General features: G+C 39.8%; 1 protein-coding gene across 4 annotated transcripts in view; it reads left to right on the top strand.

Moving 5' to 3' along the window:
• ZNF527 (zinc finger protein 527) overlaps window positions 1–18,762 on the top strand; it is an 83,381-nt gene extending 64,619 nt beyond the window's left edge. For all 4 annotated transcript variants that reach the window (XM_084860843.1, XM_084860842.1, XM_084860841.1 and 1 more), the window contains one exon: window positions 15,311–18,762. In XM_084860843.1, coding sequence (XP_084716969.1) covers window positions 15,385–16,794 — 1,410 coding nt within the window. In that variant the 5' untranslated portion in view covers window positions 15,311–15,384 and the 3' untranslated portion in view covers window positions 16,795–18,762. The remainder of the gene's footprint in view (window positions 1–15,310) is intronic.
• Window positions 18,763–23,790: the final 5,028 nt, after the last annotated feature.

Genomic DNA, 23,790 nt, shown 5'->3' with positions numbered 1-23,790 from the left:
TTCCCTATGCTCTGATTTACATCTCTATGACTGTTCTATAACTACAAATTTGTACTCCTTAATCCTTTCATCTTTATAACTCAGTCAGCCAACACCCTTCCCTCTGACAACTATCAGTCTGTTATCTGTATCTGTGAGTCTGTTTCTGTTTCCTCTGTGTTTTTATTTTTGTTCTTTAGATTTCCCATATAAGTGCAATCATACTGTATATCTCTTTCTCTGATTATGTCACTTAGCATAATATCCTCCAGGCCCATCCATGCTGTTGTAGAAAGTAAAATTTCATTCCTTTTTATGGCCAAATATTACACTGTGTGTAGGCATCACAGCTTTTTTTTAATCTACTCGTCTATTGATGGGCACCTAAGTTGTGTCTTTATCTTGGCAATTCTATCTAGCAAAAGACTGATATGCAAATTCACCACCACTTTGCCACGCCCACCAACCAATCAGGAGTAAGTATGCAAATTAGCCCAACCAAGATGGCTGTGGCCACGGAGCAAGCAAGAGGCTTGGGTTTCTCCAACAATGGAGGAAGCCAAGCTTTCTCCACACTCTGGCAGACCCAGGCCTCCACTCAAGGCTACAAAGTTTCAATTATAGAAGATAAATAAATCCCAACAAAAATGGCTGCAGCCACAGAGTAAGCAGGAGGCTTAGCTCTGCTCAAGGTTACAAAGTTTCAATTATAGAAGATAAATAAATCCCAGATACCAGGGCCTCTGCTTGGGTTGCCCAGGGGTGTGGCCAGCCTGCAAACAACCACAAGCCTCTCACCTAGACCGCCCCATGCCCCAAGGGAACCCTCATTCTGATCCGGGACACTCTTAAGGCAAACCAGCTGGCCCCACCCCACCCATGCACAAGGCCTCTATTCTATCTAATAAAAGTAATATGTAAATTGACCAGCACTCCAAAACACAAGATGGCTGCCCCCATATGGTCAAAGATGGCTGCCCCCATGTAGACACAAGATGGCTGTTACAAGATGGCGAGCAGGGGAGGGCAGTTGTTAGTGATCAGGCCAGCATGGGAGGGCAGTTAGGGACATACAGGCTGGCAGAGGAGTGGTTAGGGGGTGATCAGGCGGGCAGGCAGAAGAAGTTAAAGTAATCAGGAAGGCAGTCAGGCAAGCAGTTGGAAGCCAGCACTCCTGGATTGTGAGAGAGATGTCTGACTGCCTGTTTTGGCCCAATCCTACTAGAATTGGGCCTAAACGGGCAGTCAGACATTCCTCAAGGGGTCCTAGATTAGAGAAGATGTAGGCTGGGCTAAGGGACATCCCCCTCCCATGCATGATTTTGTGCACTGGGCCTCTAGTTGTAAATAATGCTGCAGTGAACAAAGGGGTGCTATATATACTTTTTGGAATTGGTGTTTCAGATTCCTTTGGGTATATTCTCAGAGAGGAAAGCATTGCATCATAAGGCAGTTCTATGTTGAATTTTTTTGGACCATTCACACTGTTTTCCATAGTGGTTAAACCAATCTGCATTCCCACCAACAGTGCACTAAGATTTATTTTTTTTTCCACATCTTCACCAACATTTCTTGTTTTTGGAATTATTGAAGATAGCCATTCTGATAGGTATGAGGTTTTGATTTGCATTTTTCTGATGATTAGTAATGTTGAGCAACTTTTCTTAGGTTGGCTGGTCATCAGTGTGTCTTCTTTGGAGAAGTGTCTATTCACATTTTCTGCTCAGTATTTAATTGGTTTGTTTGCTTTTATGGTATTAAGTTGTCTAAGTTCTTTATAAATTTTAATATTAACCCCTTGTCAGATATATCATTGGCAAATACGTTCTCCCATTTAGTAGGTTGTCTTTTTGTTTTGTTAATGATTTATTTCATTGTGCAGAAACTTTTAGGTTGATGTAATAGTTCCATTTATCCCCCCCCCCCCAAGGAGATATATAAGAAAAAAATTGATAAAAGAAATGTCAGAGGTTTTTTAAAAAATATATATTGATTTTTTTTGCTCTCCCTCTCCCTCTCCCTCTCCCTCTCTCTCCTCTCTCCCTCTCTCCCTCTCTCCCTCTCCCCCTCTCTCTCCTCTCTCCCTCTCTCCCTCTCTTCCTCTCCCCCTCTCTCCCTCTCTCTCCCTCTCCTTCTCCCCCTCTCCCTCTCTCCCCCTCTCCTCCTCTCTTCCTCTCCCCCTCTCCCTCTCTCCCTCTCTCCCTCTCTGTCCCTCCCTCTCTCTCTCCCTCTCTCCCTCTCTCTCTCTCCATCTCTCCCTCTCTCCCTCTCTCCCTAAAAAAATGAAAAAAATATATATATATATTGATTTTTTTTTTTTAGAGAGGAAGGGAGAGAGATAGAGAGCTAGAAACATCAATGAGAGAGAAACATCGATCATCTGCCTTCTGCACACCTTCTGCTGTAGATGTGCCTACAACCAAGGTACATGCACTTGACTGGAATAGAACTTGGGACCCTTCAGTCCACAGGCCGATGCTCTATCCATTGAGCCAGGGCAATGTCAGAGGTTTTACTGCCTATATTTTCTTCTAGAAGCTATTGTTTTAAGTCTTATATTTAAGTGTTTAGTCTATTTAAGTTTATTCTTGTGTATGGTGCAAGAAGGTGGTCTAGTTTTATTTTTTTGCATGTATCTGCTTTTTCAAGTACCCTTCATTGAATACTTTTTTTTTTTTTAAATCACCAACTCCAGTTTATTTTTTAAAAACTTTATTGTTGAAAATATTACAGATGTTCCCATTTTCCCCCACCCAGTGCACCCTCCCCATCCCAGGCCTTCACAACTTTGTTGTCTGTGTATATGGGTAATTCATATCTAAACTAATAAAAGGGTAATATGCTAATTAGACTGGATAGACTGGACATCCTTCTGGACAAAACCACAGTGGTGGGGGCCAAGGGGTGATCAGGCAGGCACAGTAGTTAGGGGTGATCAGGCAGGCAGGCAAGAGCAGTTAGGGACGATCAGGTTGATAGGCAGGGTGGTTAGGGGCGATCAGGCAGGCAGGTAGATAAATAGGAGCCAGAGGTCCAAGATTACAAGAGGGATGTCCAACTGCCGGTTTAAGCCTGATCCTGCAGGACATTCCTGAGGGGTCCCAGTTTGGAGAGGTGCAGGCCAGGCTGAGGGACCCCTCCCCCCCAATGTCCGAATCTTGTGCACCGAGTCTCTAATCTATATATATATAAGCCTACTATGCATATTGTCCCTGTGGAGTTTGATCAGGAGACCAGTCACTTGCTGTGATGTGCACTGACCATCAGGGAGTATCGTGGAGTGAAAGAAGACTCCAGCCAACAGCCGACAGCCGGCAGCCAGGGAAAGAAGGCCCTGGCCTGTAGCTGAGAGGTCCCGATCAGCCCTGATTGCCAGCCAGACCTAGGGACCCTACCCGTGCACAAATTTTTTATACTGGGCCTCTAGTATGAATGTAAGTTTTTTGGTTAATATATTGTCACCCCCTCCTTCCTTCCCTCTGAGATTCATCAGTCTGTTCCATGTTTCTATGCCTCTAGTTTTATTTTATTCATCAGTGTATTTTGTTCATTATATTCTGTGTTTGTTTATGTTGATTTTTAAATTCAATTGTTGATAGATATGTATTTATTGCCATTTTATTGTTCTTTTAAAAAATATTTTTCATTAATTTAAAATCTGTGTACATATTTTAACATTGCCCCCCCAATACATACCCTCCCTCCCCAGAGTTTTGTGTCCATTGTTTGTATTTATATGCATGTATACAAGTCCTTCGGTTGATCTCTTATCTCCGCCAGATATCCCTACTGTAATTTGACAGTCTTCTTGTTGCTTTACTGTCTTTTATCTGTCTTTTGGTTCATCAGTTTATAATGTTCTTTAATATCCATAAATGAGTGAGGTCATGTGGTATTTTTCTTTCATTGACTGGCTTATTTTACTCAGCATGGTGTTCTCTAATTCTACCCAGGTTGCTGCAAATGATGAGAATTCCTTTTTTTTATGGCAGCATAGTATTCCATTGTGTAGATGTACCATAGTTTTTTGATCCAGTCATCTGCTGATGGGCACCTAGGCTGTTTCCAAATCCTAGCTATTGTAGATTGTGCTGCTATGAACATAGGGGTGCATATATCCTTTCTGATTGGTGCTTCTAGTTTCTTGGGACATATTCCAAGGGGTGGGATTACTGGGTCAAAGGGAGTTCCATTTTCAGTTTTTTGAGGAAACTCTATACTGTCCTCCACAGTGGTTGCACCAGTCTGCATTTTCACCAGCAGTGCGCAAGGGTTCCTTTTTCTCCGCAACCTCGCCAACACTTGTGGTTTGTTGATTTGTTGATGTTGGCTATTCAGACAGGTGTGAGATGGAACCGCATTATTGTTTTGATTTGCATCTCTCGGATAATTAGTGACTTTGAGCATGTTTTCATGTGCCTCTTGGCCTTCCTTCTGTCTTCTTTTGAAAATATTCTATTTAGGTCCATTGTCCATTTTTTTAATTGGATCGTTCATTTTCCTTTTATTTAGTTGTATAAGCTGTCTATAGATGTTGGAGATTAAACCTTTATCAGTGATAACATTTGCAAATATGTTCTCCGATACAGTGGGTTTTTTGTTGTTTTGTTGATGGTTTCTTTTGCTGTTAAAAAGCTTTTTATTTTGGGAGAATCCAAGATGGCTGCTCGGGTAGGCACCTAGCCACAGCCGCACGCAACAATTTCAATAAAATACAACTAAAATATAAAATGGACATTACCCAGAACTACAGGAAAGTCGACTGACTGGAAATTCTACAACGAGAAGCAAGGAGAAAACCAGGAGGAAGCGCGGAGGAGCTGTAAAAGCCCAAGGTACGGAGACACGCGGCGCGCGCAGAGAGGACGGAGCCGGAGAGGAGGGAGGCTGAATGCCTGGCTGGCATTCCCTAGCGGGAAGGAGATAAACACTCCGACTGTGCTGGGCCCCTGACTGCTCTGAACCCCCGTTCTAGGCCAGACCCCAGGGACCCAGGCTCACACAGAGGGAGCTGGGCTGTAAGGCGGAACCCGGGGAGCGGCGAAAGGAGGTCCCAGAGGCGCGCAGAGAAGGGCCAGCCGGCTGTGCGGCAGGACTGCCCTGTCGGGAAGGAGACGGGCTCCAGACTGCTCTGAACGCCACCTCCAACTCCACTTCCAACTGAACTGAACCCCAATACCGGGCTCATTGTGGGAGAGCATAGACTGTTTGGTAGCAGGCGAAAATTGAGGGCACCTTTCTCTCAGAGGTGCTTGCAATAAGTACTGAAGGACCCTGAGTCTCAGGAGTCGCATAGGGCGGGGCTGACGGAAGCCAAGGCTGTAGGCTCACCCTGAAACCCCGCCCCATCAGAAAAGCTGCCTGCAAAAATGCCTAAACCAAATAGATCACAAACGAAAGAAATGGAGGATAAAAAGCGACTGGATATAGAGTTCAAAACCACACTTATAAGGTTTTTCAAGAGTTTCCTAGAAAAGGCCGATAAAATAAATGAGACCTATGAGGACATGAAAAGGGATCAACAAGAAATAAAGAATACATTGTCTGAAATAAAAAATATTATACAGAGTCCTAAAAACAGAATAGAAGATCGCAAGAATCAAGTCAAAGACTTGGAACATAAAGAGCCAGAAGACACTCCTGTGCAGAAGCTAGAAGAAAAGAGAATCCAGAAAATTGAAGATAATGTAAGAAACCTCTGGGACAACTTCAAACGATCCAACATCAGAATCATGGGGGTCCCAGAAGATGAGAGAGAGCAAGATATCGAAAACATACTGAAAGAAATAGTGACAGAAAACTTCCCCCACCTGGGGAAAGAATTGGACTTACAAGTCCAGGAAGCACACAGAACTCCAAATAAGAGGAATCCAAAGAGGACCACACCAAGACAAATCATAATTAAGATTCCAAGAGCAAAGGACAAAGAGAGAATATTAAAAGCAGCAAGAGCTAAGCAGGTGGTTACCTATAAAGGAGCACCTATACGATTGTCAGCTGATTTCTCAACAGAAACCATGCAGGCCAGACGGGAATGGCAAGAAATATTCAAGGTGATGAATAGCAAAAACCTACAGCCAAAAATACTCTACCCAGCAAAGCTATCACTCAGAATTGAAGGTCAGATAAAGAGCTTCACTAATAAAAAAAAAGCTAAAGGAGTTCATCACCACTAAACCAGAATTATATGAATTGCTGAAGGGGGTTCTCTCAGAAGAGAAAGTAAATAAAGATAAAAATTATGAACAACAACTACGTAACTATCAACAAGTGAATCTAAAAACCAAGGAAATTAAAAAAAAAATCTGATGAACAATATTAACTGTTGAATATAATAGAATCAGAGGTATGGAAGGGGAGTGAACTGACGATTCTTGGGGAAAAGGGGAGAGGGGAATGTGGGAAGAGACTGAACATAAACTGTGCATCTATGGATGAGGACAATGGGGAGTGGGGAAAGGGCAGAGGGTGGGGTGGGAAGGGGGGGGGAAAGGAACACTTGTAATAATATGAACAATAAAAATTTATTTAAAAAAAAAAAAAAAGCTTTTTATTTTGATGTAGTCCCATTTGTTTATTTTCTCTTTAGCTTCCATTGCCCTAAGGGCAGTATCAGTGAAGAAGTTCTTTTGGCATATGTTTGAGATTTTGCTGCCTGTGGATGCCCCTAGTATTTTTATGATTTCCTGTCTTATGTTTAAGTCGTGTATCCATTTTGAGTTTATTTTTGTGTATGGTATAAGTTAGTGATCTAGTTTCATTCTTTTGCATGTATCTGTCTAATTTGCCCGACACCATTTATGGAAGAGACTGTCTTGACTCCATTGTATGTTCATGCCTGCTTTGTCAAATATTAATTGAGCATAGTGATTTGGGTTGATATCTCGGTTCTCAATTTTATTCCATTGATCTATATGTCTCTTCTTGTGCCGGGACCAGGCTGTTTTGAGGACAGTGGCTTTGTAATATAGCTTGAAATCTGGTATTGAGATCCCTCCTACTTTATTCTGCTTTCTCAGGATTGCTGTGTCTATTCGGGGTCTTTTATTGTTCCAAATGAACTTTTGGAGATTTCTTTCTAGGTCGGTGAAATATGCAGTTAGTATTTTAATGGGTAGTGCATTGAACCTATAGATTGCTTTAGGAAGTATGGACATTTTGATGATATTGTTTCTACCAATCCATGAACATGGTATGTTCTTCTATCTGTTCACATCTTCCTCTATCTCTTTTTTCAGTGTCATGTAGTTTTCCGCATATAGGTCCTTTACTTCCTTAGTTAAGGTTATTCCTAGGTATCTTAATTTTTTTGGTGGGATGGTAAATGGAATTGCTTTTTTTGTCTCTATTTCTATAAGTTCACTGTTGGTGTATAGAAATGCCATAGATTTCTTGGCATTAATTTTGTATCCTGCTACATTGCCAAATTCATTTATTAAGTCAATTAGTTTTTTAATGGAGTCTTTTGGGTTTTTTACATACTATATCGTGTCATCTGTAAATAAGGATAACTTTACTTCTTCTTTTCCAATTTTGATGCCTTTTATTTCCTCTTCTTGTCTAATTGCAATAGCTAGTACTTTCAGTACTTTGTCAAAGAGGAGTGATGATAGTGGGCATCCCTGTCTTGTTCCTGTTCTTAGAGGGAATTGTTTTAGTTTTTGCCCTTTGAGTATGATGCTGGCTGTGGGTTTATCATATATAGCTTTTATTACGTTGAGGTATAATCCTTGTACTCCCACCTTGTTAAGAGTTTTTATCAGGAAACGGTGTTGGATTTTATCAAATGCTTTTTCTGCATCAATTGATATGACTATATGATTTTTATCTTTCAATTTGTTTATGTGATGTATCACGTTTATTGATTTGCGGATATTGTCTCATCCTTGCATTCCCGGAATAAATCCTACTTGGTCATGGTGTATGATCTTTGTGATGCTCTGCTGGAGCCGATTTGCTAGAATTTTGTTGAGGATTTTGGCATCTATGTTCATGAGGGATATTGGCCTCTAATTCTCTTTCATTGAGTTGTCTTTATCTGGTTTTGGTATTAGGGTGATGCTGGCTTCATAGAAGGAGTTTGGGAGTGTTCCTTCCTCTTGAATTTTTTTTTTGAATAGTCTGAGGAGAATAGGTTTTAGTTCTTCCTTGAATGTTTGGTAAAACTCTCCTGTGAAGCCATCTGGCCCTGGGTATTTGTATGCTGGAAGCTTTTTGATGACTGTTTCAATTTCTTCCCAAGTTACTTTTCTATTGAGATTTTTAGATTCTTCATGATTGAGTTTTGGAAGGTTGTATTTTTGGGGGGATGTGTCCATTTCCTCCAGGTTGTTCAGTTTGTTGGAATAGAGTTGTTTATAGTATTTTGTAACAATCCTTTGTATTTCGGCGGGGTCTGTTGTTATTTCACCTCTTTCATTTCTGATTTTCTTTATTTGAGTTCTCTATCTTTGTTTCTTTGTTAGCCTGGCTAGAGGTTCATCTATTTTGTTTATCCTTTCAAAGAACCAGCTTTTGGTTTCCTTGATCTTATGTATTGTTTCTTTGTTCTCTATGTCATTTATCTCCGCTCTGATTTTTGTTATTTCCTTTCTTCTGCTTACACTGGGCTTTTCTTGTTGCTCTTTTTCTAACTCTTTGAGTTGTAGAGTTAGATAATTTGTTACCATTTTTTCTTGTTTTTTGCAATAGGCTTGTAGGGATATGAACGTCCCTCTCAAAAGTGCATTTGTTGTGTCCCATAGATTTTGGATTGTTGTGTTTTCATTGTCATTTGTTGCCAGGATGTTTTTAATTTCTTCCTTGATTTTTCTGGTAACCCAGTCCTTGTTTAATAACATGCTGTTCAGTCTCCATGTGTTTGAATTCTTTGGATTATTTTTATTGTATTGTTTTTTAGTTTTATGCCAGTATGATCTGGGAAGATGCTTGATATGATTTCTATCTTCTTGAATTTGAAGAGACTTTGCCTATGTCCCAAAATGTGGTCTATCTTTGTGAATGTCCCATTTACACTTGAGAAGAATGCATATTCTGTGGCTTTGGGTGGACTGTTCTGAAGATGTTGATTAATTCTACCTGGTCTAGTGAGTCATTTAGGATTGATATTTCTTTGCTGATTTTTTTGTTTAAATGATTTGTTGAAGGGTCACAGTAGGGTATTAAAATATCCTACTATGATTGTATTGCTATTAGTCTCTCCCTTAATGTCCTTCAGTAGTTTTTTGTTTTTTTGTTTTTTTTAATTTATTTGGGTGCTCCCGTATTGGGTGCATATATATTTACCAGGGTTATTTCTTCTTGTTGGATTGCTCCCTTTAGTATTATGAAGTGGCCTTCATTATCTCTTGTTTTGTCCTTCACTCTGAGATCTAATTTGTCAGATATAAGTATTGCTACCCCAGCTTTTTTTTCATTTCCATTCGCCTGGAAAACCCTTTTCCATCCCTTCACCCTCAGTCTGTGTGCATCTTTTTTTCTGAGTTGGGTTTCTTCTAGACAACAGATGTATGGTTCTTGTTTTCTTATCCAATCTGTTACCTTCTGTCTTTTGATTGGAGCATTTAATCCACTTACATTTAAAGTTATCATTGATGGGTACTCATTTGACACCATTTTTATTCTATACCCCTGTGTTCCTTCTTTGCTTTCTATTTCTTTAATTTATCAGTAGACTCTTTAGCATTTCTTGCATTGCTGGTTTGGTGGAGATAAATTCCTTCAGTCTTTTTTTGTCTGTGAAGCTCCTGATTTCCCCTTAAATTTTGATTGATAGCATTGCTTGGTACAGTATTCTTGGATTCAGACCCTTCCTTTGCATGACTTTGTATATTTCATCCGATTCCCTTCTGGCCTGATAAGTTTTTGTTGAGAAATCAGTTTCTAATCTGATCGGGGTTCCTTTGTATGTAACTTTCTGTCTTTCTCTGGCTGCTTTTAAGATTCATACTTTGTCGTTGGTGTTTGCCAATTTAATCATAATGTGCCTTGGTGATGGTCTTCTGGGATTCATTTTGCTGGGGACTCTGTGAACATCTTGGATTTGTGTGGGTTTTTTCTTCTCTATCTCAGGAAAGTTTTCTGTCATTATTTCTTGAAATATTTTTTCCATGTTTACCTCAGTTTTCTTTCCTTCTGGAACCCCTATTATTTGAATATTGTTTTGTTTTGTATTGTCCCAAAGCTCCCGTAGGCTCTCCTCCTGCTTTTTAAGTTTTTTTTCTAGAAGCTGCTCTAATTGGGTATTTTTTTCCATTTTGTCTTCTAGCTCACTGATGCGGTCCTCTGCTTCTTCTTTTCTACTCTTGATGCTTTCTATTGAGTTCTTCATGGTAGCAATGTCATTTTTTATTTTTTCTTATTTCATCTTCATTTCCTCTTGGTTCTTCTTCAATTCCTCACGGTTCTTCATTTCTTCTTGGTTATTGTCAAATTTCTCTTCCATTCTTTTTAGCCATCTTATGATCATTACTTTGAATTCCTGCTCTGGTAGGTTGCTTGCCTCTAACTCGTTTATTTCCTTTTATGGTGATGCCTGGTTTTCTTTCATGTGCGAGCTTTTTCTTTGTCTGCCCATGGCCTCTCTTTTCAGGATGTCTTGTTATGTGGTTATCTTTCTCCGGCGTTGATTTAAAGGCAAAAAATACAACACTACCCGGCACAACACAAAAAGCACTGAACAAGAATGTATTTGCGATATTAATAAGCTCTACTAAAGGTGATCACTAGAGAGAGGCAAATTAGGGGATAGGAGAGAAAGAAGAAAGGTAAAATAATAATAATAATAATAATAATAATAATAATAATAAAGGAGTGATAAATAAAGAGATAGAAAAAGAAGAAAACAAGTAATGTCGAAATGAAGTTGGGAAACAGGGAAAAGCAAAAGATAGAGAGAGAGAGAGAGAGAGAGAGAGAGAGAGAGAGAGAGAGAGAGAGAGAGAGAGAAAGCTGACTAAGAGAGAAAGGGGAAACAAACTATAAATATATGTGGAGAAAATTCCCATAGAACAACCACTAATCCTAGCAAATGCTAGCAATAATACTTGGAGATTAATACAAACTACAATATCCACTATTATTAAGCAAGGCTACGATAAACAGAAGTAAAAAACAAACAAAAACAAAGGAATTTAAAAAATACTAAGCAATAATAACAACAGAATAATAAGCCTAACAATTTCACTAAAAATCATAAAAATTCACTGTAATCAATATTCACATGAACAACAACAAAAGGGTAGAAAGGAGAACAATTTTTTGTTGTTTTTTTTAACTAGTTAATATAGTGAAGAGAGTGATATTTATGCACTTGGAGCAGGGGGTTGGAAATTAAGTCTATAAGTATGGTGAGAATTTTAGCAGCGGGTATACAGAAAGAATAGGGAACAACTAAAGCTGGAAAGAGATAAAATGAACAGGAGACAAAAAGGGTAAAGGTTAGTAAGAGAGTGATATCCTAAAGGTCGAGTTGAGATAGGATTGAATGATGCTATAGTAGAGATTAAAATTGAATGAAGACTAATCCCAAGGTAAAATAAAGAGAAAGCAAAATGGTTCTGAAGAAAAAAAAGAAAGAAAAAAAAGGAAACAGAAAAATACAAAATAGCAGTAGTAATAATGATGATTGAAAATTGAAAAATGTAATAATTGAAAAGGTAAAATCAAGTAAGGAAAAAAGGAAAAACAATTCATTTCTTAAGTAAAAGATGTAAAAAATGAAAATAAAATAAAGAATAAAAAGATTAGTATAAAAATGTCCAGTAGTGGTCATTCACTTCCTCTGTTATTCTATTTGGCATGTCTGATTCTCAGTCCAGACAGTATTACAGTTCCCAGCATTCCACTGTATCTCAGTTTTGTAAGCTAGTCCTTAATTTTAAGTAGGCTATATCTTAGTTATTTATGTTCCTTTATTTTTGATTAATTAAAAGAAATAAAAAATAAATTTAAAAAAAAAAGAAAGGAAAAAAGGGGAACCAAAAAAAAAAAAAAAAAAAGTCAGTTTGTAATTCAGCCCCTAGGTGGCAGTGTTTCTGGTTTAACTTCCCAGTCTTTTTGGTTGCTCTAGCCTTCTTTCTTTATGGCTCTATGGTTTGTCCCAGTAGTCTGCCAGGGTGCCGGCTGGCCCCCAGACTGTCCTTTCTCGCTCTGATCCCCTGTTTTCCAGGAAGGCAATTTCCCCCTGCAGTCTCCCAGGATATGCAAACTGGGCAGTCCTTCCCTAGTACTCAGAAGCAAGGGGGTGAAGGGGATCAGGTGCAGGATGTGTCTGCGCCCAGGTGTCCAGATGTTCCGCTTTTGGCGGGATGGTCCCGATTCTTAACAATTTGACCTGCATTCCTTGGTGTTTTTAAAAAAGACCGATTTTGGGGAAGATCATGCCAAACCCAGTGCTGGGTCCAGCAGTGTGCGACTCCCTCTGTAGCCGCTGTCTCCCTTGGCGCAGCTCCGGGCGCGGGGCCGCGTGGCGCCAGGGTCTTCCAAGGCGCAGGGCTGCTGGTGTTTCAAGGCCGTGTGGGACTAGGGTAGCTCATGGCGTGAGGTGCTGGGGCACAGAGCCCATGGGGCGTTCCATGGGTTCAGTCGCCGCCTGTGCCGCAGTGACCCAGAACCCTCACGTATTCCCCGCAAACTCTGACCTTTCCGTGAGTGACTAAAGAACTCCCTTGAATCCACGTGTTTGCGCCGATTGGGGTGTCACAGCTGCTGGATGGTCTCCTCTGCTGTGGGTTTTCCAGGCTTCAGAGAAAGTCCTCCTTTCCTGGTAAGATGGCACAGCCTTCCCTCTGAGCCCGTAGTCTTTATTGTTCTTTTTTAATCTCTTTTTTTCCTCTTATTAAAGAATAACCTTCAACATTTCATGTAGTACGTGTTTGGTGGTAATGAACTCCTTCAGCTTTTTCTTGTCTGTGAAGCTGTTTATCTGACTTTTGATTCTAAGTGAGAGTTTTGCTGGGTAGAGTCCTTTGAAGTTCTCATTAAGTTCCTTGAGCATCCTTATTACCATTGTTTTGAACTCTATCTGGTAGTTTTCTTGCTTCCATTTCATTTACGTTTTTTTCTGGAGATTTCTCCTGTTCTTTCATTTGTTATATGTTTATGCCTTCATTTTGGCTGTTTCCCTGTGTTTGTTTCTGTGTATTCGATAGATATGTCTCCTGGACTTGGTAAAGTCACCTTATGTAGTTGTCCTATAGGGCTCAGTGGATAAGCCTCCTCAGTCACCTGAGCTGGGTACTCCAGATGCTTCCCTGTGTGAACTGTGTGCACTGTCCTATTGCACTTGAGCCTTGACTTATGTTGGTGTCACTGGGAGGGATTGACCCCCAGGCCAATCAATTGCAAGGATCAGCTGAAGAGCTGCTGTTCAAGAGCCAACCCTATGGAGCAAGACTTGTTTCATTGAGGGCTTTGGTGATCACCAAGTCCACCCATTGAGTGTGTCACCTGTGGAGATGGTAGGATTGTAATCTGCTGTGGTCGAAGTTCACCCCAGGGTGCACTGACTAGCCTTTCAGGAGGTGCAGTTAGCTTCTGCCTGTGCCCTGCCTGGAGCCACCCAGCATCAGCCAGCCAGCATGAGCTACAAATCAATCTTCATATGTCTGCTACATGTGTATGTGTTGAGCTTGGAGGTGCCCAGAAGAGGCCAAGCTGTGAACCAGGGCGGGCTGCCACTAGTGCCAGGCCTGGGGTCACTTATTGAGCAGTATAGGGCATGCTGATGCCTGCTGCTGCTTGCTTTAAGGGATTTTAGGAAAGCCTGAAGCATGAGACAAGAGAAGCCAGTTGTATGGAAAGCCACTGGAAACAGCTTGGATGGGCCTGCAAGTAGGAAGGGATAGGGTCTCAGGGAATCACCAGGGCAGGACAAAAAGTATGAGTCAGCACAATGGAGATTCAGATATGGTTCAGCCTGTCAGCTCTGTCACAGGGACGGCTCATCAAAGGAATACTGGCCTCTCCTCCAGTACTTCTGTTTGGGGAAAAAAGCTGCTCCTCCAGCTCTTGTCCTGATTCCAGATAAGTTAGTTCCTCCCTGAATATCCCAGATTCTTTTCAAGCTGCTACCTCAATGCTGGAGCTCAAAGGGAGGGGGGTTAAGTCCAGTGCATGGGCCCCTTTAAGAGCTCTACCTTGGCCCTGCCAGCTTGGCTCGTTGACCTATGAACCAGGAGGTCATGGTTCGATTTCCAATCAGGGCACAATCTTAAGTTATGGGCCCAATCCCCAGTAGGAGACATGCAGGAGGCATGCAGGAGGAAGTCGATCGATAATTCTCTCTCATTATTAATGTTCTCTCTCTCTCTCTCTCTCTCTCTCTCTCTCTCTCTCTCTCTCCCTTCCTTTCTGAAATCAATAAAAAATATATATTTTAAAAAACATCTCTGCCTGTGATTCCCACAGCTTCTATGTTACTCAGCCACAATCCCCACTGGTTTTACAGTTAGAAGTTGTGGAGACTTCTCTTCCTGGCACTGGTATCTTGGGCTGGGGAGCTGTTATGTGACAAAACCCCTCACTCCTCAGGGAAACCTCCACTCCAAAAGTATTCCTCCCAATTTTAAACTACCACACATGGGTGTGGTACCAACTGGTTCCTCAATTCCACCCCACATCTCTGCACCTCCTACCATCTTGATGTTGCTTCTTTAATTCTCTAGTTATAGGACTTCTGTTAAGCTGGATTTCAGGTGATTCTGAATGATGGTTATTTTATATTTTTAGTTGTAAATTTTGATGTGGTTGTGGGAGGTGGCAAGTACTGCATTTACCTATGTGGCCCTCTTGACTGAAAGTCTTAAATAGACTTTCTCAATACCATTATATGTTCTGATCTTATTTATCAGATATTAATTGAACATAATGGCATGGGTTTATTTCTGATCTTTCTATTCTATTTCATTGATCTGTATGTCTGTTTTTATGCCAGTACCATGCTGTTCTGATTGCTCTGGCCTTGTAGATATCAGGTATCAGATAACTCCAAATTCGTTCTTCTTTTTCAAGACTATTCATTGTCTTTTGTGGTTCCATGTAAATTTTGTGACTATTTGTTCTAATTTTGTGAATTAAGCCCTTGGCACTTTGATAAGAATTATATTGAATATGCAGATTAATTTGAGTAGTATGGACATTTTAATCAAGTTAATTCTTCCAATCCATTAACAAAGTATATGCTTCCTTTTATATTGCATATCCTAATTTGGAGATATCAGAACCATGTGCTTTCTTTCCTCATCCCCCCAATTCTTCAATTTCTTCTATAATATTTTACTTTCCCCTTGCAATGGATAAAAGATAAATTTGATTTCTTTATATTTTTCAGACTGGTATGAAATTAAGGAATTATCTCCAAAATGGTACATTGATGATGAAGAAGAAATATCTCAGAGCATAGTAATGGAAAGACTAATAAGACATGATATTGGATGCTCCAGTTTCAGAAAAACTTGGATATATAAGTGTGAATTTGAGAAGCAGCATGGAAATCAGGAGAGGCATTTCAAGCAAGTGGCAAGTCTTAAGGAAATCTATTTTATGAAAAAAGACAATGACTATAATAATTCTGAAAGAAATGTTATCTTGAAGTCAGTACTTTTAACGCATCAGAGAGTTCCCACAGTACAGCCAGTATATAAATTTGATATTTATGATCAAATGTTCCCCCCAAATTCAGTCCCAGTGGAGCATAAAAGACAACATCATGAAAAGGAATCTTTAATAGGTAATAAATATGAAAAATTTAACCAGAGTTCATACCTTAGTAAAGACAGAGGAATTCCTCCTGAGGAGAAACCTTATGAAAGTAATGATTTTTCAAATCTCTTAAATTTCCACTCATTACTTACTCAACATCAAACAACACATTTTGGAAAATTACCCAATGAATGTGGTGACGCCTTTAGCTGTTACTCATTCTATACTCAACCTCAGATAATTCACAGTGCAGAGAAACCACATGCATGCAATGGCTTTGGAAAAGCCTTTAACCACGACTTCTTTCTCAGTGAACATCAGAGATCTCATATTGGAGAGAAAACATATGAATGTAAGGAATGTAACAAAACCTTTAGACAGAGTGCACATCTTGCTCAACATCAGAGAATCCACACTGGAGAAAAACCCTTTACATGCAATGAGTGTGGAAAGGCCTTTAGCCGTTTTGCCTTCCTTGTTGAACATCAAAGAATTCACACAGGAGAGAAACCATATGAATGTAAGGAATGTAACAAAGCCTTCAGACAGAGTGCACACCTTAATCAACATCAGAGAATTCACACTGGAGATAAACCCTATGAATGTAATCAGTGTGGAAAAGCCTTCAGCAGACGCATAGCCCTTACACTGCATCAAAGAATTCATACAGGAGAGAAACCCTTTAAATGTAATGAATGTGGGAAGAACTTTGGCTATCGCTCACACCTTAATCAACATCATAGAATTCATACTGGAGAGAAGCCCTATGAGTGCATCAAATGTGGGAAGTTTTTTCGAACTGATTCACAACTTAATCGACATCATAGAATTCATACTGGAGAGAGACCTTTTGAATGCAGTAAATGTGGGAAAACCTTTAGTGATGCTTTAATTCTAATTCATCATAAGAGAAGTCATGCAGGAGAGAAACCCTATAAATGTAACAAATGCGGGAAGGCCTTCAGTTGTGGCTCATACCTTAATCAACATCAGAGAGTTCATACTGGGGAGAAACCCTATGAATGCAACGAATGTGGGAAAGCTTTCCATCAGATCTTGTCCCTTAGGCTACACGAGAGGATTCATATTGGAAAAAAAACCTATAACTGTTAATGAATGTGGAAATGATTTTAGCTGTGCCTCAGCCCTTAAACAGCATCAGTAAATTCATAATTAAACTCTCTAATTATAACAAGTACTAGAGGCCTGGTACATGAATTCATGCACCATGGGTCCCTCTGCCAGGCCTGTGGGATTGTGCTGAAACCAGCTCTCTGACATCCCCCTAGGGGTCCTGGATTGTGAGAGGGTGCAGGCCAAGCCAAGGGTCCTCACTGGTGCACTATCAGGGCTGAGAGGGATGTGGGAGGTTGGCTAGCCAGGGCGGGACTGTGAGAGGACTCCAGGGCATGTCTGACCCATCTCACTCAGTCCGAATTGGACAGACCCCAGCAGCAAGCTAACCTACTGGTTGGAGCTTCTTCCCCTTGGTGGTCAGTGCACATCATCATGATTGGTTGGTTGCCTGCCTCCTGGTGGCCAGTTCATGTCATAGCGAGTGGTTGAATGGCCTTAGCATATCATTAGCATACTAGAGGCCCGGTGCATGAAATTTGTGCACAGGGAGTGTGTGGAGGGGTATCCCTCAGCCCAGCCTGCACCCTCTCTAATCTGGGACCCCTCAAGAGATGTCCAACTGCCTGTTCACCCCATAACCAATCCCTGCCAGCCTGATCACCCACTAACCACTCCCCTGCCAGCCTAATTGATGCCTAACTGCTCCCCTGCTGGCCCAGTTGTCCCTAACTTCCCTCTCCTATAGGTCTATTCACCCCCAACTGCTGTCCCCTTCTGGCCCAGGTAACCTCTAACTGCCCTCCCTTGCCAGCCAGGTCACCCCTACCTCACCTCCCCTGCAAGCCTGGTTCTCCCAACTTCCCTCCCCTGCATGCCTGCCCCCCCCCCAACTGCCCTCTCCTACAGGCCTGTTCCCTTCCAACTGCCCTCCCCTGCAGGCCTGGTCCCCCCCCACCAGCTGCCCTCCCAGCAATCTAGGATGCAAAGCCTTCCTGCCCAGATCCCACTCCGCTCTGAGGATCAATCTGGGACACCAAGCCTTCCCCCATTCTTCTCAGCCTTCCCCCCACTCTCCTGGTTGCTGGGGTGACCCAACCAGGATGCCAAGCCTTCCCCTCTCCCTGCAGGCTCTGTGGCTCTGGCCCACACTGCCATTTTGGCCCATCAATTTGCATATTCCCTCCTTATTGGCTGTGGGCATGGCCATTTTATCACAAAGTGATGGTTAATTTGCATGTTACTCTTGTATTATATAGGATCATGCTTTGATTGGTTGAATGGCCGATCATGACCAGACATGTAGCATATTAGGCTTTTATTATATATGATAAGAGAACATTTAGTCACCACTCAGTCCTTATTAAATAAATATCAGTAAATTATTTAGTTAGTAATTCTATAAATGTAGTACCTATGGAAAAGCTTTCAGCTCATGAGCATTCTTTATTTGATATAGCCTGAGTAGTAGATATCTGTTTCTTTGTGATATGTTACTATGCCTTCTTTGAGACTTTTCTCCCCATAAATGTATATGATTCTGGTGCAATTATTAATCAGTGAGAGCTGTGAATTGGTCATAGGCTGACCAGTTATTTTCCTCAACCTAGCAATTAAGGGATTGGAAAATAGCCCTATCTGGATCAATAGAGCCAGAGGATAAGTATTATTATGGGAAGTAAGAGAAGTTTCAAAGTTTCAAGGATTTAGTAAGGTTAACTCATCAGCAGGTTTTTTTTTTTTTATTGTTTTGTTTTGTTTTTGCCATTACATGAAAGATTTTCCAAGACAAACAACACAGAGGAAAATGGAGGTGAGAGACAGAAATGTGATGACATTGTTTGATCTTTTGGATCCAGTCATGTCTGAAATCTACACCATCTTTCACACTTTTTCATTTTTGTGATCCAATAAATTTCTTTCCTTTTTCAGTTAATTTGAATTGGATTTTTTTCTCTTGAAATTAAGAGTCCTGACTCATATATGTATGTTTGCTACATATGTAAGAAAGCCTTAATTAATATATATATAATTGTATATATATATGTATATGTGTATATATATATTAATTAAACACACGCACACACACACACATACATACACACACACATTTCAGAGAAATGGAGAGAGAAAGATAAAAACATCAATGATGAGAGGGAATCATTGATCAGCTGCCTCCTGCATGCCCTCTACTGGAGATCAAACTTGTAACCTGGGCATGTGCTCTGACTGGGAATCAAACTGTGACCTCCTGGTTCATAGATTAATGCTTAACCACTGAGCCACACTGGCTGGGGTTGATTTTTTTATAGGGCATAATTATTTATCCTAAGGAGAAACTCTGTTATAACAAACATATCAAAGTTAAATACACAGCAGTTATAAAGCTGAGAGAATTACTTCATTTTATTGATAAAATTAATTTTGTATTCTGTTTCATAATAGGCATGAATTTTTTTTTTACCATTACATTGTGTTTATTTTTATATTTATAGGCAAAGGACTATAACAGGATACTTCTTAGTTAAATCTACTTATAAGGATGTAGAATTACTTAGGGCAAAGCTGATGCAAGGAACACAATGTCAATGCACACAACAACATGGAAAATTTCATTATGCTAAATGAAAGAAAAATGCAAAGATTGCCTGCACTATGGTTTTATTTAGGTGAAATTATAGAAAAGACAAAAAATTCACCTAGTGACACTCTTTAATAGGCTTTTGTATAAGGAATTAAAATCACTTGTGACAGTGACTCACCATAGGCCTTCAAAGGAAGAATGACTAGCTAAGAGAATAATGGTTCCATTGGTTTAAAGAATTGCTCTTCAGCTTATAGAAATTGTTTGATTTTCTGTTCTCAGTGTGGGTTTAAACCTATTTTGTGATAGAATATAATAAAACAGAATTGCAAATGAAGTCTTTTATGAGTGGGTTGTAAACTTCGATTAAGAAATTTATAGATATCTCAAGATATCTATAAATATCTTAGAACTCAAGATATCAGATAAAGAAAGATGGCGACTACCAGGACGGAGCTGAGAGAGAAGTGAGTAAGTGTATAAAAGGAGTGTGTGTGGAAGTGCATGGGGTGTGAGTGAGTGAGGGAAAGTTAAATCACGCAGGAGCTGGACAACAGCCTCCCCTGGACAAGGAGAGACTATCACTGCTGCCAGCACTCCCTAGATGGCAGGACTCCAGCACGGAGCCCACGCCATCTTGAACGGCCTTTTTTAGAAACTCACCAACAAGATAGGCCTTGGAGCTTCCCCGCGACTCAGCACACACTCTAGCCAGTGTCCTGTGACCTCAGCTGCAGACCCGAGGACACTGGGATCTTGATCTCCAAAGACACACTATTCCGCAACTTGGCTGACTCTTAGACACCACAGTTGTGCCTCTCAAGCTCACAGGCCTACACCAAGAGAACCCAAATAGCTCAAATAGGGAGCTACACTAGATTAACAAACACATGAAAACTGAGAGTTTGCAATAGTAGCACCATCCCCCAGGAAACCTGGGCGGCAAAGGAAGTGGATCTATAATTAAAGCATTACAGAAAAACATGGGAAGACAAAAAAAATAATCCCCAAAGGAAAGAAAAAGAGGAATCACCAGAAAGGGAGTTAAATGAATTCGAGGCTAGCAGCTTATCAGAGAAAGAATTCAGAGTAATGGTTATAAGGATGTTTAAACAGCTAGAGGACAACACAACTCAATGACATATACAACTCAAGGAGAATTACAAGGAGCTGAATGAGAATGTCACCAACATGAAAAGAAACCAAGAGGAGATGAAGAATGACATGACTGCAATAAAAAACACAATGGAAGACTTAAAGAGTAGACTAGAAGAGGCTGAGTACCGCATCAGCGAAGTAGAAGACAAGGTAGTAAAAAACACACAAACACAGCAGCAACTGGAAAGAAGACTTAAAAAGCAAGAGGAGAGCCCAAGTGAGCTGTGGGACAACACAAAATGAAACAACATTAGAATAATAGGGATAAAAGAAGAAGAGGAAGAGAAGGGAGGAATAGAGAACATCCTGGAAGATATAATGACAGAAAACTTCCCTGATATTGGCAAGAAAAAAATCTATCCAAGTCCAAGAAGTACATAGAGTCCCAAACAAGTTGAATCCCAAAAGACTGACACTAAGACACATCATAATTACATAGGCGAACACCAATGACAAAGCAAGAATCCTAAAGGCTGCAAGAGAGAGACAGAAAGTTATGTACAAGGGATCTACTATTAGAATATCAACTGATTTCTCAACAGAAACATACCAGACCAGAAGGGAATGGAATGAAATATACAAAGTGATGCAAAACAAGGGATGAACTCAAGAATACTATACCCAGCAAGGCTATCATTCAAAATTGAAGGTGGAATCAGAAGCTTCACAGACAAAAAAGTGCTAAAAGAGTTTATCACTACCAAGCCAGCAATGCAAGAAATGCTAAAGGGACTGCTGTAAAAAGAAGATAGAGAAAGACAAGCAGAAACACAAACACTAAGGGTAAATATGACAACAAACAGGTTCTTATCAATAGTAACATTAAACATAAACGTATTAAATGCACCAGTAAAAAGACATAGGGTAGCTGAAGGGATATGAAAACATGACCCATATATCTGCTGTCTACAAGAAACCCACCTTAGAGCAAAGGATTCACACAGAGAGTAAAGGGATGGAAAAACATTTTTTAGGCAAACAGAAACGAGAAAAAAGCTGGGGTTGCAATACTTATATCAGATAAAATAGACCTCAAAATAAAGGCCGTAACAAGAGATAAGGCAAGCCACTACATAATACTAAAGGGAGCAATTCAGCAAGAAAATATAACTCTGGTAAACATATATGCACCCAATGCAGGAGCACCCAAATACATAAAAAATCTCCTGGAAGATATCAAGGGAGAGATCAACATCAATACAATCATAGTAGGGGACTTTAATACACCACTGACATCAATGGATAAATCCTCTGGACAAAAAATCAGTAAAGAAACAGCAATCCTAAACGATACACTAGACCAGATGGACCTAATTGACATCTTCAGAGAATTTCACCACAAAGCCAAGGAATAGATGTTCTCAAGTGCTCATGGAACATTCTCAAAAAATAGACCACATATTGGGTAACAAGCAAAATATCCCCAAATTCAAAAAGATTAAAATCATATCAAGAATTTTCTCAGATCACAATGGCATAATATTAGAAATGAACTACAATAAAAACATTCCAAAAAATTTAAACACCTGGAAACTGAATAACATGCTACTAAACAATGATTAGGTTAACAATGAGATCAAAGAAGAAATTAAAAACATCCTGAAGACACAACATTGCAAATCCTATTAGACACATTGAAAGCGGGCCTGAGAGGGAAGTGTATAGCTTTACAGGCCTACCTCAAAAAAAAAAAAAAAAAAAGGTTAATAATCTAACTCAACAACTCAAAGAATTAGAAAGAGAGCAACAAGAAAAGCCTACAGTGAGCAGAAGGAAGGAAATAATAAAGATCAGAGCAGAAATAAATGACATAGAGACTAAAGAAACAATACAAAAGATCAATAAAACCAAGAGCTGATTCTTTGAAAGGACAAACAAGATTGATGAACCTCTAGCCAGGCTCACCAAAAGGCAAAGAGAGAGGAATCAAATAAAATCAGAAATGAAAGAGGTGAAGTAACAACAGACCCCACAGAAATACAAAGCGTTGTTACAAAATACTATGAACAACTCTATTCTAATAAACTAGACAACCTGGAGGAAATGGACACATTCCTAGAAAAATACAAACTTCCAAAACTTAAGAAGATACTAAAAATCTCAATAGGCAGATAACTATGGATGAAATTGAAGCAGTCATCAAAAAGCCTCCAGCAAACAAAAGCCCAGGGCCAGATGGCTTCACAGGGGAGTTTTACCAAACATTCAAGTAAGAACTAAAACCTATCATCCTCCAACTATTCCAGAAAATTCAAGAGGAAGGAACACTTCCAAGCTCCTTCTATGAGCCAGCATCACCCTAATTTCAAAACCAGATAAAGATAACACAATGAAAGAGAATTCCAGGCCAATATCCCTCATGAACATAGATGCCAAAATCCTCAACAAAATTATAGCAAATCAGATCCAGCAGTACATAAGAAAGATCATATACCATGACCAAGTAGGATTTATCCCGGAGATGCAAGGATGGTACAATATTCGCAAATCAATAAATATGATACATCACATAAATTGAGAGATAAAAATCACATAATCATATCTATTGATGTAGAAAGAGCATTTGACAAAATCCAACACCCTTTCTTGATAACAACTCTCAGCAAGGTAGAAATAGAAGGATCATTCCTCAACATAATAAAAGCCATATATGACAAACCCACAGCCAACATCATACTCAATGGGCAAAAACTGAAGCCATTTCCACTAAGAACAGGAACAAGTCAGGGATGCCCACTCTCACCACTCTTGTTCAACATAGTGCTGGAAGCACTAGCCATAGTGATCAGACATGAAGAAGAAATAAAAGGCATCCAAATTGGAAAAGAAGTAAAACTGTCCTTATTTCCAGATGACACAATACTATACATAGAAAACCCTAAAGACTCCATCAAAAAATTATTAGACTTAATAAATGAATTCAGCAAGGTAGCAGGATACAAAATCAATGCCAAGAAATCTATGGCATTTCTATACACCAATAATGAACTTACAGAAAGAGAGACTAAAAAAGCAATCCCATTTATCATCACACACAAAAAAATTAAGATACTTAGGAATAAACTTAACTAGGGAGATAAAAGACCTATATGCAGAAAACTGCATGACACTGAAAAAAGAGATAGAGGAAGATGTAAACCAGATGGAAGAACATACCATATTCATGGATTGGTAGAATCAACATAATTAAAATGTCCATACTACCCAAAGCAATCAATATATTTAGTGCACTCCCCATTAAAATATCAACAGCATATTTCACAGACCTAGAAAGAACACTCCAAATATTCATC

Source organism: Pipistrellus hanaki (assembly GCF_964339955.1).
Source record: "Pipistrellus hanaki genome assembly, chromosome: 15".
In the NCBI taxonomy this organism is placed as follows: Eukaryota; Metazoa; Chordata; class Mammalia; order Chiroptera; family Vespertilionidae; genus Pipistrellus; species Pipistrellus hanaki.
This window is presented reverse-complemented; position numbering and strand designations above follow the sequence as displayed.